The sequence below is a fragment of the Natator depressus genome, chromosome 5 (genome assembly GCF_965152275.1).
Source record: "Natator depressus isolate rNatDep1 chromosome 5, rNatDep2.hap1, whole genome shotgun sequence".
In the NCBI taxonomy this organism is placed as follows: domain Eukaryota; kingdom Metazoa; phylum Chordata; order Testudines; family Cheloniidae; genus Natator; species Natator depressus.
The window spans coordinates 101,840,211-101,855,645 of NC_134238.1; the positions used below are offsets into that span (position 1 = coordinate 101,840,211).

Genomic DNA, 15,435 nt, shown 5'->3' on the forward strand with positions numbered 1-15,435 from the left:
CCCAAGGATAACTATAGGCATTTCAACATCCCCAACGGTTATTTTCTGGTCTGGGAATAAAGTCCTTTCCTGCAGCTTTTGAAACAGACCAGAGTTCCTGAAGATGCGAGCATCATGTACCTTTCCCGGCCATCCCACGTTGATGTTGGTGAAACGTCCCTTGTGATTCACCAGTGCTTGCAGCACTATTGAAAAGTACCCCTTGCGGTTTATGTACTCGCCAGCTTGGTGCTCCGGTGCCAAGATAGGGATATGGGTTCCGTCTATGGCCCCACCACAGTTAGGGAATCCCATTGCAGCAAAGCCATCCACTATGACCTGCACATTTCCCAGGGTCACTACCCTTGATATCAGCAGATCTTTGATTGCATTGGCTACTTGCATCACAGCAGCCCCCGCAGTAGATTTGCCCACTCCAAATTAATTCCTGACTGACCGGTAGCTGTCTGGCATTGCAAGCTTCCAGAGGGCTATTGCCACTCGCTTCTCAACTGTGAGGGCTGCTCTCATGTTGGTATTCATGCGCTTCAGGGCAGGGGAAAGCAAGTCACAAAGTTCCATGAAAGTGCCCTTACGCATGTGAAAGTTTCGCAGCCACTGGGAATCGTCCCAGACCTGCAACACTATGCAGTCCCACCAGTCTCTGCTTGTTTCCCGGGCCCAGAATCAGTGTTCCACCGCATGAACCTGTCTCATTAGCACCATGATGCCCACATTGCCAGGGCCCGTGCTTTGAGAGAAGTCTGTGTCCATGTCCTCATCAGTCTCGTCACCGCACTGACGTCGCCTACTCGCCCGGTTTCGCTTTGCCAGGTTCTGGTGCTGCATATACTGCTGGATAATGTGCATGGTGTTTAATGTGCTCCTAATTGCCAAACTGATCTGAGCAGGCTCCATGCTTGCCGTGGTATGGCATCTGCACAGAAAAAAGGCGTGGAACAATTGTCTGCCGTTGCTCTGACAGAGGGAGGGGCGACTGATGACATGGCTTACAGGGTTGGCTTACAGGGAATTAAAATCAACAAAGGGAGTGGCTTTATATCAGGGAGAAACAAAAACAACTGTCACACAGAATGGCTCCCTCAAGTATTGAACTCAAAACCCTGAGTTTAGCAGGCCAATGCTCAACCCACTAAGCTATCCCTCCCTCTGGTATTTCAGGCAGGACTGTATCTCCATTAAAGTTTTCAAGGTGCCCCTGACAGACCTCACCAAAACGACTGTCAGCCGTTGATTTCACAGAGGGAGGGAGGGAAGAGCAAATGAGTACAAAACAAATCTGGTCTATTTCTTGTTTTGATCCACTCCATCTATCTTTTACATCTTTGGCTGGCAGCAGGCGGTGCAGTAGGACTGCAAGCCATCCACATCTCCTGGCTGCTCGGCAGAAGATGGTGCAATCGGACTGCTAGCCATCCTCATCTCCTGCCTGCTCACCATAAGATGGTACAATAGGACTGCCTGCAGGACTAAAGAGAATGACCTGGTCGAGTTACTCCTAATTTAGTCCCTGTGCCCATGTCTGCCCAGGTGCTCCTGACCGACCTTACCGAGGCAGCCAGGAGCACCTTGGACACAATGAGGATGGTTTTCAGGCCTATTGCACCATCTGCTGCCACAAGGCAATGGGTTGCAGCTGCTGTGTAGCAATGTAGTACCGCGTCTGCCAGCACCCAGGAGACATACGGTGACCGTGAGCTGTGCGGGCTCCATGCTTGCCATGGTATGGCGTCTGCACAGGTAACTCAGGAAAAAAGGCGCGAAACGATTGTCTGCAATTGCTTGCACAGAGGGAGGGAGGGCCTGACGACATGTACCCAGAAGCACCCGCGACAATGTTTTTTGCCCCATCAGGCATTGGGATCTCAACCCAGAATTCCAATGGGCAGCGGAGACTGTGGGAACTGTGGGATAGCTACCTACAGTGCAACACTCCGGAAGTTGACGCTAGCCTCGGTACTGTGGAAGCACTCTGCCGAGTTAATGCATTTAATGCACTTAGAGCATTTTGTGTGGGGACACACACAATCGACTATATAAAAACGATTTCTAAAAAACCAACTTCTACAAATTCGACCTAATTTCGTAGTGTAGACATACCCTTGGTCTCTAGGTTCAATCAGGGCAAGGCTGTAGAGAAGTTTCATGTCTGTCTGAGGTCTCAACTGTGGAAATTCCTCCTAGAAGAGGTCCACAGAGCACCTCACTCACTCTCTTTAGTGCAGGGGTCTCAAACACGCGGCCCACGAGCTGCATACGGCCTGCGGGGTTATTTCCTGCGGCCCGCCAAGCTGTCCACCAAGCTCCCCGTGCCCCCCTGGAGTTATGTCCTGTGGCCAGCCAGGCTCCCCTCTCTCCAGCAAGCCGCATCCCCGCTCCTCTGCCTACCTGCAGGAGCTTCCACCACCAAACAGCTGTTTGGCAGCGCTTAGCACCTTCCAGGAGGGAGGGGGGAGGAGCAGGGAGCTGCACGCTCAGGGGAGGAGGCGGAGAAGAGGTGGGGCAGGGGCGGGGATTTGGGGAAGGGGTGGAATGGGGGCGGGGAAGGGGTGGGAAGAGGCAGGGCCTCATGGAAGGGGTGAAGTGAGGGCGGGGCCAGGGGCAGCGTGGGGGGCGGGTCAGTGATGCGGCCCTCGGGCCAATGTACTAGTCCTCATGTGGCCCTTTAGTGCATGCTAGAAGTTTCATCTACTTCAGTTGACCCATTTTTTTAGTCTTTGGATTCCCTCCTTGAGCTTTTTTTTTTTTTTTTTTTTTAAATTAACTGTCTACCTTTTATCTATTCCTCTTACCAGTTCGAAACTGATCCTTTGGAGGTGTTCTGTTTTTTGGGTTTTTTTTTTTTTTTTATGCAGCACATTGTACTCTTAGCTGATTTCGCTTTAGTATTTTTTGTATTTGTCTCCTTTGCATGGTACTCAGATGCCTTGTGATAAGCACATTATAAATGTATTACACAAACAAAACATATGGAGACTCTGTACACTCTCTCCCACATTCCCAACAGTCACCTTGATACAGGAAATTCTGAAAAATTCTTAATGTGTGAGAGCATTCCCAAGACATCTGCTGGAGCCCACAATTTAAGAGTGGGAATCTATGAAGGGAAAGTGTAGATACTAAACTAGAATTACAGGGAAATGTATTTTTTAACAAATCATTTATATTCTTTAATATTTCCCTTGACAAATTCACCATAACAATTCCAGTATGAAACTAGGATTTCTTACCACACAAGTGCAATTTGATATAAATAACCAGATACTTCCATTAGCTTACTGCTAGATTTACTACTTAGTTACAGAAGCTCATTTTATGACTAATATAATACAATTTCATTGCCCACTTTTTTTTTTAATTTGCAGCCTAGCATACTTATTTCTGTTATAACAGGCTCTCCCAATATAACATGCTTGGTACCCAAAATATACCTTAATAAAGATTAGTAGAAATAAAGAAGCCCTTAAAATAGAATCAAACAAATTACATCAACTGTCTGCAGACTCATCTGACAGCAGATCCTAGTTCATGAAGTTGCCTTAAGCAAGATAATGTTGTTTATGTTTTAAGCATTAAAACAAAATGAAAAGTTAGTATGTTACAAACATTGGGCATCAAATTACAACTATAGCAGCTAACACAGATGAGGAATTTGTGATAGTAAGATTTTTAATGCTCAATTCACTATATATAAGATATACAAAGTGAACAAACAGAAAATTGCAATTTTTCCCTGATCTCTCTTTTACAGTAATCAAGTAATCATATTAAAAATAGTATTACTTGTAACAATAGTTAGTTAAAAAAAATCAGACAGAATAATTTTTAAGGGCCTTTGAAGTCAATAGCATTATTTCCACTGATTTCAATGATGCAAGGTCAGGCACTTTTCTCAGCCCAACAATCTGAATGTTGAAAATGTAAAAAACTTTTCACTATGTACACATGGCAAAATAGTTTGTAAAATCATTTCTTTAAAATACAGTTGGTATTTCTGAGAGCACTGCTAGTGATGACCACCTTGCTAAAGAGTTTGACAAATATAAGTATAGCTGTAAGCTGTAAAACAGCTTACATAATTTATATCCTGTTTAAATACCACACTGCTATTTTACCTGTGGTAGGGAGCGTGTGGTATCTGTGCTCTACACGCCGCCCTAAGTGTAGATATAGCCTCAGATGCTTTTGCGTCAAGTAAAGAGTCTCACAGCAAACTACACTGACTACAGGCTACCCTGAAAACTGTACATGCATCATATTTTGTCAAGTTTTATTAATTGACGGACCTGCTCTGTGCATACCATATATTGGATGTGAAACTCTTCCATCTAAAATTAATATCAGAAACGTAAAAGGCATGATACTGTTCCCATTCACAAAATAAAATATAACAAATACAGCTACAAAGTCTATTTTAAGAACACGCCACTATCACCCTCTCTCTCACTTTTAGTATAATCAAATCAACTTACCAGATTTGTGCTTCTTGTGTTTTGCTTTCTTTTTGATGATAAACAACTTATTCTGGATCTCAGGTTTGTAAGTCTTGAATGGGTGAGGAAGAATCTCACGCTTTCTTTGCAGGTCATCACGTTTTCTCTGCAGATGTGCATTCAAAATGTCTTTCAGTTTCTTTTTTTTCTTTTTCTTCTTTTTTGCTCGCATCTTAGTAAGTTTTAGTTTCTTATTATTCCATAGTGAATTCTCCAGAAACATTTCTCTAGCAACTTTGTGGCAATTCATGTCTGGATTGTTGCTATGACTCCCATTCACATGTACTTGGCAGGTTTTAAGGGTATTTGTTTTTAATGGGCTGGGCTCAGTTTTTATTAGGGAAGCTTCATGACGTTTCTCTCCATTTTCTACAACCCTGATTTCTCCTGGGCTGAGAGGTTCCCCAAAGCCAACAATTTCTCCTGGACTAATTGGCTTCTCCTGGTTCTCTTTACAACAGCCAGTTTTTTTTATGTCACAGGCTCTATGCATTTTAATTTCACAGTTGGGTTTCATTTCTTTTTCCGTGGTGATACTGAAACTATCCAAGTGAATTTTTGCTGGACAACAAATAAGAGAATCCATACTTTTCCCTGCTTCTATTTTACAGTGAGGTAGCAGCTCTTCTCTACCACCAAATCTGACTTCCCCGTTGCTTTTGCTGACATACTCACATTTCACTTTCTCCAATTTAATCCGTGGTACTGTTTTTACTTTGATGGGTGGAGCTGGAAATGCAGGAGCTTGAAAAGGCTTCTGTTTGTAAATCCGTACATCAGCACCACAGAACTGTGGAAAATGAACATAGGCATTCTCCAAGAAATCATAACCAAGGATCACTTCCCTGCACTCATGGATAGGCTGCCCAAGCACAGCATCTTGAACATCTTTTTGTGTTTCATATACAAAGTCACAGAGGCCTTTTAGCAGCCATACTTTTTGGTAGAATGGGAGCTCATGAAATGGTGTTCCCTCCAAAGGATTAACTTCCCCAAGGACTTTAAAAAACTGGGGGCATAGCCCAAGCTTTTCTGCACAGCCATCAGGGTTGTCAGTTTGCCCTACAACAGTGTACCACTGTTGCACTTTCTGTCTAAGTGCTGCTTCCCAAGTCCTGTAAGGAAGAGTTGGTCTTCGATGCAAGGTAGATCTTCGATGAGGAGGACTTAACAAAGAAGTCATTATTTTGGATAAAAAAGCATTACACTGAGGCATTAGAAGACAACGTTCCAACTCATAGAAGACTATTTCAGGCAAGTTTAGAATTTGTTGTGCTAAACAAAGGAAATGACCAATAGCTGGAATTTCCCACATGGTCTCCATCCTTGTAGGTGCTGCTTCAGCTAAAAGTGACTTTTCCCATTCTTCTATTTCTTTCTGACTAGCTTCTTCTGCCTCTTTTCGTTCTTGCTCTCGTAGCCTATTGAAATAAAAGAAATGTCACAAAAATTAAGATATCTGATTTACCTTAAAAAATAGTGAAGGAGAAAAGTCAGAAATACAGAATGAAAAACCAATAGATTTTGTTTAAAGCAACAATGAACACAGCATGTAAAATCAGAATTCAGTTGGTCTTTAAGATGGATTACATAACACATCAGTACTCAAAATGGGAACGTATAGGTGATTATATCTTACCTACACTTCTTACTGCTGCCACTTGGAAAAAGAGGTGAGGGGATGAGAAAATCTTGGCAGATACCATCAGGTGTTCCCCCAATAACAATTCTACAGCCCTTTTATCAGCAGACACTGTTTTCTCATCAAGTATCCAATTAAAATCCTATTCAACTGCATACCTGTTGAGACTTTACCTTCACACTGCTGTACTGTGACTTCGAACAGCTATCTTGTCTCTTGTTTTCATTTAACATCTTTCTGATTTATACACAAATATACACACTTAACAAAAGGTATTCTAGTGTATACATGCCCTTTTTCCATGTGTGTTTTACTAATCAATGTGCAATGTGGGTTAAAAAGAGCAAATAAAATGTGAGGACGCATAAAGAATGAGATGGAAAATAACACTGAAAATATAATGATATTACATTTACAAATGGTATGCCCTCAGCTGGAATAATGTATTCAGTTCTGGTGCCACACCAAAAAGGATACAGCAGAAATAGTCTGTATTCAGAGACAGGTGATATAAATAGAGACCTACCTAGAAAAATTTCGATAGGTTGAAAAGAGCAAAACTACTTTAAACAACACACTAATAAAAAGGAATTTGATAGATGTATACAAAATAATAACTAGTATAGAGAAGACAGACAGGGCGCTTCTATTTATCTTTTTCATAATGCAAGTATATACGTACATTCAATAAAATGCAAAGGCAACACAATTAAAACTGATTGAAGGAAATGTTTTCACTACACACAAAACTGGCCTGAGGAACTAATTGCCACAAGATAGGATAGAGGCCAAAAGATAGCAGATTTCAAAGAAGAACTGGACATATATATGAATAATGAGAACATCCAGAGTTTCATTAGTAAAGATTTTTTTTTTTTTTTAATTTGAATGGGGTATAAACCTTCTTGTTTGAGGGCATACACTAGACTAACTCATAGGTTTAGGAATAATTTTTCCCCACGGAAAAGTTATTCCATAACTGCCTACTACAGAGTTTCTTACACTTTCCCCCTGAAGCATCTGGTACTGACCATTGTCAGAAACAAGGATATTGAGCTAGCCCGATCTCTGGTCTGACCCAATATTGCAGTTCCTATTATCTTATTTATTTTCAAACTATTTGCCCCAATTCTCCCTCTTACACACAAATAAATTAATATGAAATATACATTGAAAGGATAAACTCCTCCCAATTAAGCCAAAAGACCCTAACCAAACACAGACTTCTCCATTTGATGACAGAAAGCTATTAATGAGTACTAGCCTCTAAAACAGTGGTTCTTAACCTTTACTGCAGCCTGCACCCCTTTGGTTCTCAAAATATGTTCTCTCACCTCTTATCAAAAATCATTGAAGTAGGTCAGTTCTTTAAACCTAGATATATTTTTTGTTTGTATATTACAGTAATCGTTAAAAAATACATAGTTCTAATGAAACAAAGTAGTTGTACTTAGGTGCCTGTGCTTAATTTGTGTTTTCGATGATTTACCTTCTAAAAAAATCTGGCATGTCTCGCACTCCCAGAAAGAGCATCTTGCACCCCCAGGGGGTATGTGCACCCCAGGTTAAGAACCACTGCTCTAAAATAGACATTACTCTGCCACTTTATACATTTTTATGTATATGTATTGCATTAATAGCCTAGTTTAGATTGTATCTTTGTCGCAAAGAGGGAGTACTATACCACAGACCAGCACTTTTCACTGAGTGAGTGTGCTATATGTATTTAAGAATGTGCAAGAACTACAGAGAAGTAGCCATGTGACATCAAAATGTAATTCCAATGAAAGTTTAATCTGACACAAATCATGAAGAAAGTTCAAATGGTTTGTAACTGAAACCCCAAGATGAAGTTTCCTAATACTATATTGTTGGGTATTTGTTATTTATTTACCTATTAAATGCAGAAAGATATATTAATGCAACACCAAAAAATTTAAATTAAAAAATATCAGTAAATTCAAAAGTTGATGTTTCCACATCAGCGTTAATACAGCCACATTATACATATGAGGTCAAATCTTGCTTGCCTTACTTGGATGATTAAGTCCATTGAAGTAAACAGGACTACTTACATGAGTAGAGTGAGCTGTATCTCTCCTGCATTATATTTCAAGGTTAGCAATTACAGGCAGTCCCTGACTTTATGACGTTCGAATTACAACACTTACAACGTTTCTGAATTGACCCCCTGATTTGACTTACAACAACTGGTTTCAACTTTACAACCCTTGGTCCCGCAATGGAGTGTATTGTGGTTCCAAGTTATGACATTTCGACTTATGACGCAATTTTCAGGAACCAATTGTGTTGTAAGTCCAATGAGTGCCTCTATTAAGTTGTTAAATATATGCCATTAACAAACACACATGTACAAAGGTGTCCGAATTAATTGGGAACCTTCACGTCTACATTTTCTAACTTTTGTCCACTGAAATGTTATACCTCAATATTGTATTAACATAGGATTTTTTCAGTTAACTTCCTGAGGGTGGGCAGTGGAATAGAAAAAAGAAAGTAAAAAAAGTGACAGGTTTCAGAGTAACAGCAGTGTTAGTCTGTATTCGCAAAAAGAAAAGGAATACTTGTGGCACCATAGAGACTAACCAATTTATTTGAGCATAAGCTTTCGTGAGCTACAGCTCACTTCATCAGACGCATACTGTGGAAAGTGTAGAAGATCTTTTTATACACACAAAGCATGAAAAAATACCTCCCCCCACCCCACTCTCCTGCTGGTAATAGCTTATCTAAAGTGACCGCTCTCCTTACAATGTATATAATAATCAAGTTGGGCCATTTCCAGCACAAATCCAGGTTTCCCCCACACACACGCACAAACCCACTTTCCTGTTGGTAATAGCAACCTGGATTTGTGCTGGAAATGGCCCAACTTGATTATCATATACATTGTAAGGAGAGTGATCACTTTAGATAAGCTATTACCAGCAGGAGAGTGGGGTGGGGGGAGGTATTTTTTCATGCTTTGTGTGTATAAAAAGATCTTCTACACTTTCCACAGTATGCATCCGATGAAGTGAGCTGTAGCTCACGAAAGCTTATGCTCAAATAAATTGGTTAGTCTCTAAGGTGCCACAAGTACTCCTTTTCTTTTTAAAAAAAGTGAAGTGCTCCCATCCAAACACCCACTCAATTGCCACGCACTCCTAAACCTCTCCTCCACCTGCGAGAAGCCTGCCGTTCCTTCGCAACTACATAAGGCGGCTTCCAAATGCCTTAGGCAGCTAAATACTCTAACATATGGTAATGTGTTTATTTGAATATATGAACTCTACACTGAAATAAATGTACAGGTAAGTTGTGTATATTAGAGCACTTGGGCTTGAAAAAAGGTGGGACCAAAAGGGTTTCTGCACCTTGGAGATGGGAGGGGAGGGGAATGGTCTGGTTTAGCAGATGGTGAAGGGGGCCAATCACTAAGAATAGCTATTAATAACCAAAACCAATCCTTAATTTATTAAAGATGTTGAAATTACAGCCAAAGATTGCATGCAGGCACACCCATTCAGAGTATAAATAATAAATTTGGCTATATAAATTTTTTCAGTATATCAGTAGGAAAAAGCACATTTAAGGTTTTTTTATTTTACTGTTGTGATTACTAGTTCAACAGAACTTTGAAAATATTTTTGAAAGTAATTAAAGTAATTACTAAAACATTCATGCAATTAGTACTGCATTGGTGAAATGTATTGGCATCAATATTCCCTCAATTATTATTATTATTATTTTGTACTGAGGGGGCCACAAACTCCATTGAACATTACATTTTTGTCCTCCAGCCAAAAAAAAAAAAAAAGCGAGGGGTGAGCATGGGAGGGGGATTGTGTGTGTGCAGTGAGGGGTATGTATAGGAGGGGTTGTGTGTGTCTGAGCTACGGAGTGTTTAGGAGAGGTTCTGGGGGGCAGCCGGGAGAATAGGGTGTAAGGAGGGCTGCTCCAGGGTGTCTCCTCCCCAGTCTCACACATTAGTCTCTATTACCACCATTCATGATGTCCCAGAGGGAAATGATTTGCTATGCAGCAGCTGTCTTAGGAGCCTGGGAGAGGGAGGGACAGGGAGAGACAAACCCACACACCCCCCGCAAGTTCCCTGGGCCAGGGGTTTCAGACATGCCCACTGGGGACTCCCAGGAAGGGGGCTGGGCTGGAGCTCACTCCCCTGCTGCCTCTTGGCAGCAGCAACTGGACACGAACTACTGTGCAGATGAGATGTGGGTATGCGGTCAGGGCTGTGTGCTTCTGCCCCTCAGGCCACAGCTTTGGAACTTCCGCTAACCCAGGCCAGCACTACAGAGCCCAGACAGGCCCCATCTGAGCTCCTGCCCAAGGGGCATCCCAGAGCCACTACCTCCTCTTGGCTCAGCCAAGCATGACACAAAAACAGAAGGGCTTGCATTCCCTTGCAGTAAGGAGAGAAGTCCAAACCCACCGTCACGGGGGAGGGAACAAGCAGATTCTTAAAAGAGCCACACCACAGCCTTGCTGGGGCCGCACAGAGGAGACACGAGCAGTGTGATTTCTGATCTGCGCTGTATATATAAGATTCCTGCACAGTTTACACCGAACTATGATGGGCTTTATTAAAACAAACTACAAAAAGTATGCCACCGTGTACTTGTTAGTGCAAAGTTTATAATCTAATTCCACTAAACTATATCATTTTTGTCAACATATTTTCCCTTTATTACTAAAAAAAATCCTAAAGACACCTTTGCTTACTGCTTGGCAAAAACCCACGAAACTAGTGTAAATTTTATTGTTTTTAAAACCTGTTCTTGAGAATGAATCTACATCATTTAATAAATATTTATTGCACAAAGTCTTTCCATATTTTCCACCATTGCATGTTATCACACAATATTTTGCTGTGGCCATATTTTATCTCCAGTCTTGCATATCTAGTTTGGAAAGAGAAACATAAAATTAAAACATGATTTCAATACTTGGTGTGTGATTGTGTGTAAAGTAACATTTAAAAAGGAGTCTGTATTTTATATTTTTATTTGCAAATCACATTGGTAATAATGGGAAGCACTGTACATTTGGTAATGTCAAAACACTGACATGATGAAATCACTGTAAAGAGTGGCTGCAACAAAACGATACTTTTATCTGACAAATAAAAATATCTGATCCAAACATATTTCTCTGAATGACATGTCCGACAAACTGTCAAATAGATTTCCTCATCTTATACTGGAATCCTACATTCCTTAGACAAGCAAAAATTCCCACTGACTTCAACTGGATTTACACTGAATAAGGGCTCAGCTGAATTTTAGCGGCCATATGAACTTGTCAACTCTGGGTCTTGCACCTATAGATGCCTCTTATGCTTTGTGTGGAGAGAGAACTTTCAAAATTTTAGCTATTTAAAATTAACATAAAAATAAAGCTGGATGGTAAATCAATCTGAAACAAATTAAGAAAGCAAAGCATTAAAACTCTACATGTGGAAAAAAATAATCACACTCTCCCTGAAAATTATTTACCTGATACTTTTAAAAGTAACAAAGTATAACAGAAAGCAATTAAAAAACTATTTATTTTTTTTCTGTTTATTTTGTGCACTTGATTGCACCTTCTGTAGAGTCAGCTAGTGCAGTGGTCCCCAACTTGGTGCCCACGGGTACTATGAAACCCGCCAGGGCATTTATGCGTGCCTGCCTAGTGACACGGTGTGAAAGGTAATGCCCAGCAAGGGAGAGAAGCCGCGGCCCCGCACCTGCCGAGGACAGAGAACTCTGGGGCTGCAGGTGCTGGTGTTCTCTGTCCCCGGCAGGTGCGGGGCCACGGCCTCTCACCGGCTTCTCTCCGCACTGCCCAGAACTGCCAAAAAAAAAAAAAAAAAAAGTGTCTCGGACTGCCACCGCCCAAACTGCCAAAGCGCAAAAAAACACCGCATCACGCCCGAACTGCTGAAACAGAAAAAAAAAAACCCGCTCAGACTCTGCCACCACAAGAATGGACGAAATGCCGCCCCTTAGCATGTGACGCCCCAAGCATTTATTTGCTCCGCTGGTGCCTGGAGCCGGCCCTGTGAGTATTCTTCCGCTGCACTCATACTGCTGTTTTCTTGTGCTTTGCGATTTATTATTGTTTTAACGTTTTGCCCCAAAATGAGTGGTTCAAATAAAAGACAACATACGCATTATTTCAATGCAGAGTGGGAAGAATCCCATTGTTTTATTGAAAATAAAGGGAAATATGTTTGCTTATTGTGCGGTGGTACTGTTGCAGTGCCAAAAAAACAATGTCGAACGCCATTTCCAAAATGATCACGGCTGTTTTGACATTAGCCATCCATTTAAATCTGAGTTGAGAAAGAAGAAAATTAATCAACTCAAATCAAACCTATCTGCCCCGCAATCTATTTTCACTAGACAAGTGGTAAAGTCTAAAAGTGCTACTATTGCTTCCTTTAAAATTGCTCATCTGCTTGCAAGAAGAAAAAACCCTTCGAAGATGGTGAATTGCTGAAGGAAGCATTTTTGACTGGTGCTGATTGCCTGTTTCAAGGATTTCCTAACAAACGTGAGATTTTGTCGGTAATACAAGACTTGCAGTTATCAGACAACACAGTTACGAGGAGGATACATGCAATTTCAAGCGACATGCAAACTCAGCTAAAGGATGACTTGGAAATATGTGACTGGTTTTCACTGCAGTTCAATGAGTCGACAGATATATCAGATACAGCGCAGTTGGCAGTTATGGTGAGGATGGTATTTCGTGACTTCACCATAAAAGAAGAGTTACTCAGAGTATTGCCTATGACAGGGCAAACAAAGGGTGAGGACATCTGTAATTTATTCAAATCATATGCAACATCAATTAGTATGCCACTACACAAGCTGTCTGCAATCACCACTGATGGGGCACCAGCAATGATGGACAGCACCAATGGATTCATTGCACTCTGCAAGAAGAATGAATCCTTTCCGAACTTTATGTCCTATCATTGCATTATCCACCAAGAAGCTTTGTGCGTCAAAGTTCTTTCTTTTCAACACGTCATGAATGTCGTTATTAAAATAATTAACACTATTCGAGCTAAACCTTTGCAACACCGACTTTTTACGGCCCTGTTGGAAGATGTTGATGATAAACAATCTGATCTTATCTTGTATACAGAAGTATGATGGCTGAGCAAAGGTAAAGGTCTTGCATGTTTTTTAAGCCTAATTGAAGAGATCAAAGAATTTCTGAAGTCCACAGATCAGAACTTTGAGCAACTAGAAGACTCCAACTGGTTAATGGACTTGGCTTTTCTTGCCGACATCACTGACAAATTGAACATTTTAAATCTTGAGCTCCAGGGAAAAGACAAACGTGGCTCAAATGATAGGTTCTGTAAAATCATTCAAAGCAAAACTGATCTTGTGGATGTCACATATGAAGACGAAGTCTCTCATACATTTCCCAAGTATGAAGAAAGTGGTATGTGACAGTGATTTTAACCCATCACCATTTGTTATCCACATTCAAACACTTCTAGAACAATCTGAAAAGAGATTTCAACAGCTCACCACCATTGAGCCTGTAGTTGCTTTTCTTGTGAATCCTTTTACTTGCCAAATAGAGGTAACAGAAATGGCTACGTCAATTGTGAGTCTCATTCAAGAAAGAACAGAAGACGTGGAACGGGAGATTTTGGACCTTCAAAATGATATTGTTCTAAAATCCTGCGCAACAGATGAAAACTTTGACCGAAAAAAGTTTCCTGCCTTAAAAAATGTAGCATACAAAATAAAACCTTATTTCGGTTCCACTTATCTATGCAAAGTTCCGTTTTCAACAATGAACATCATAAAATCAAAATACAGATCTCGGCATACAGATGCCCATCTTGATGATTGCTTACAAATGGGAATATCATCCTACTCTCCCAACTACGAAAAATTGGCTGAAGAAATGCAGTGCCAAAAATCACATTGACTTTATTAGAAAAAAAACACATGAATTAATTATACCTATTTTCCATTAAGTGCTGATGAGCGCATATGATTAACTTGTATTTAACTTTTTTTTTAAATGTTTGTTTGTTTATTTAAATCCAGATACAAGTAACAACACAAAGAATATTTTTTAATTAACCATAACTGGCTATCTATGTTAAAGTAAGAATAATAAATATATCTGGACCAGCAGTTCAACAATGTTTTATATATAGGACTGAAATATTACTAGCCTCACTTTCTGCTTCAGCTAGTCTAAATTTTTCCAAAAAACTGTCCAATCAAAAATAATTTTACTTTTTTAAAAATAAATAAGATGAAAACTGTTAAGAAGTTTTTACAAAATAAATCATAAATTTTTCTTACAGATAGATAAAAAAGAGCAAATTCAATGGTAAGGTGAAAGTAATTGCCACATAATTTAATTAATACCTTTTACAAGTAAAATTACCTTTTTTATCTTATGGATTAATAAATATATTATTTAATGTACAAATACAAAATAAGCCTTGAAAAATGTTGGCGCCCGCCACACTCTTCTGAAAACATGAATGTGCTATTGGCCACTAAAAGGTTGGGGACCACTGAGCTAGTTTAATGCATGGCCCTTAAACTGGTACATAGTGCAAGTTGGCACAACAAACATGTGCCATGCCCATGCCCCGTGCATGTTATAGTTGTACAGAATACATTTTATTGGATGTTTGTTCTTTAAAAATACAAATTAGGAAATTATATTCAATATTACTATGTTAAACGTTGTTTATGTTGCTCAGTCAAGCACTCAATAGTTCTGAAATACTAGAATTATGATTGACCACACCACCTTAATTCTGCCACCTTGTTCACTTACCTTATGATATAGTCTTCAATTATATGATCAAATACAATATTACTCCAGAAGACCCTTGCCTCATTCAGTATACAGAAAGGACATGCGGGCTCAGAATTAAGATTGTCTGAGCAAACCTAATTCCGTCATTCCTGAACTTCTGAGTGCTTGATTTTGCAACCTAAATTATGTTCTCTTAACATAGGGTTGGTATGACGTTGCACCCCATAATGCTTTATGGGAATATGCTCATTAATGTATATATGACATAACTGGCATATGTTTTATGCTACATATGCCATGTAACATATCTCTGTAAAGGTTATGATCTACTGCACATATTCATCCTATTTGTATGCATGTATCATTTTTGTATTCAAAGTTATGAATATTGGCTGTTTACTTGTTGATTTTAAGGCATTTGGTCCCCTTCTTTAGAAAGGAATGTGTAAGTTAAGTGCCCAATCAAGAAACACTTAAGCTGAC

The 15,435-nt window shown here is 40.1% G+C and overlaps 1 protein-coding gene across 1 annotated transcript in view; it reads right to left on the bottom strand.

Moving 5' to 3' along the window:
- BRD10 (bromodomain containing 10) overlaps positions 1-15,435 on the bottom strand; it is a 108,181-nt gene that overhangs the window by 74,328 nt on the left and 18,418 nt on the right. Inside the window, exon 3 of the mRNA XM_074953329.1 lies at positions 4,473-5,914. Within this exon, the coding sequence (XP_074809430.1) occupies positions 4,473-5,914 (1,442 nt within the window). The remainder of the gene's footprint in view (positions 1-4,472; positions 5,915-15,435) is intronic.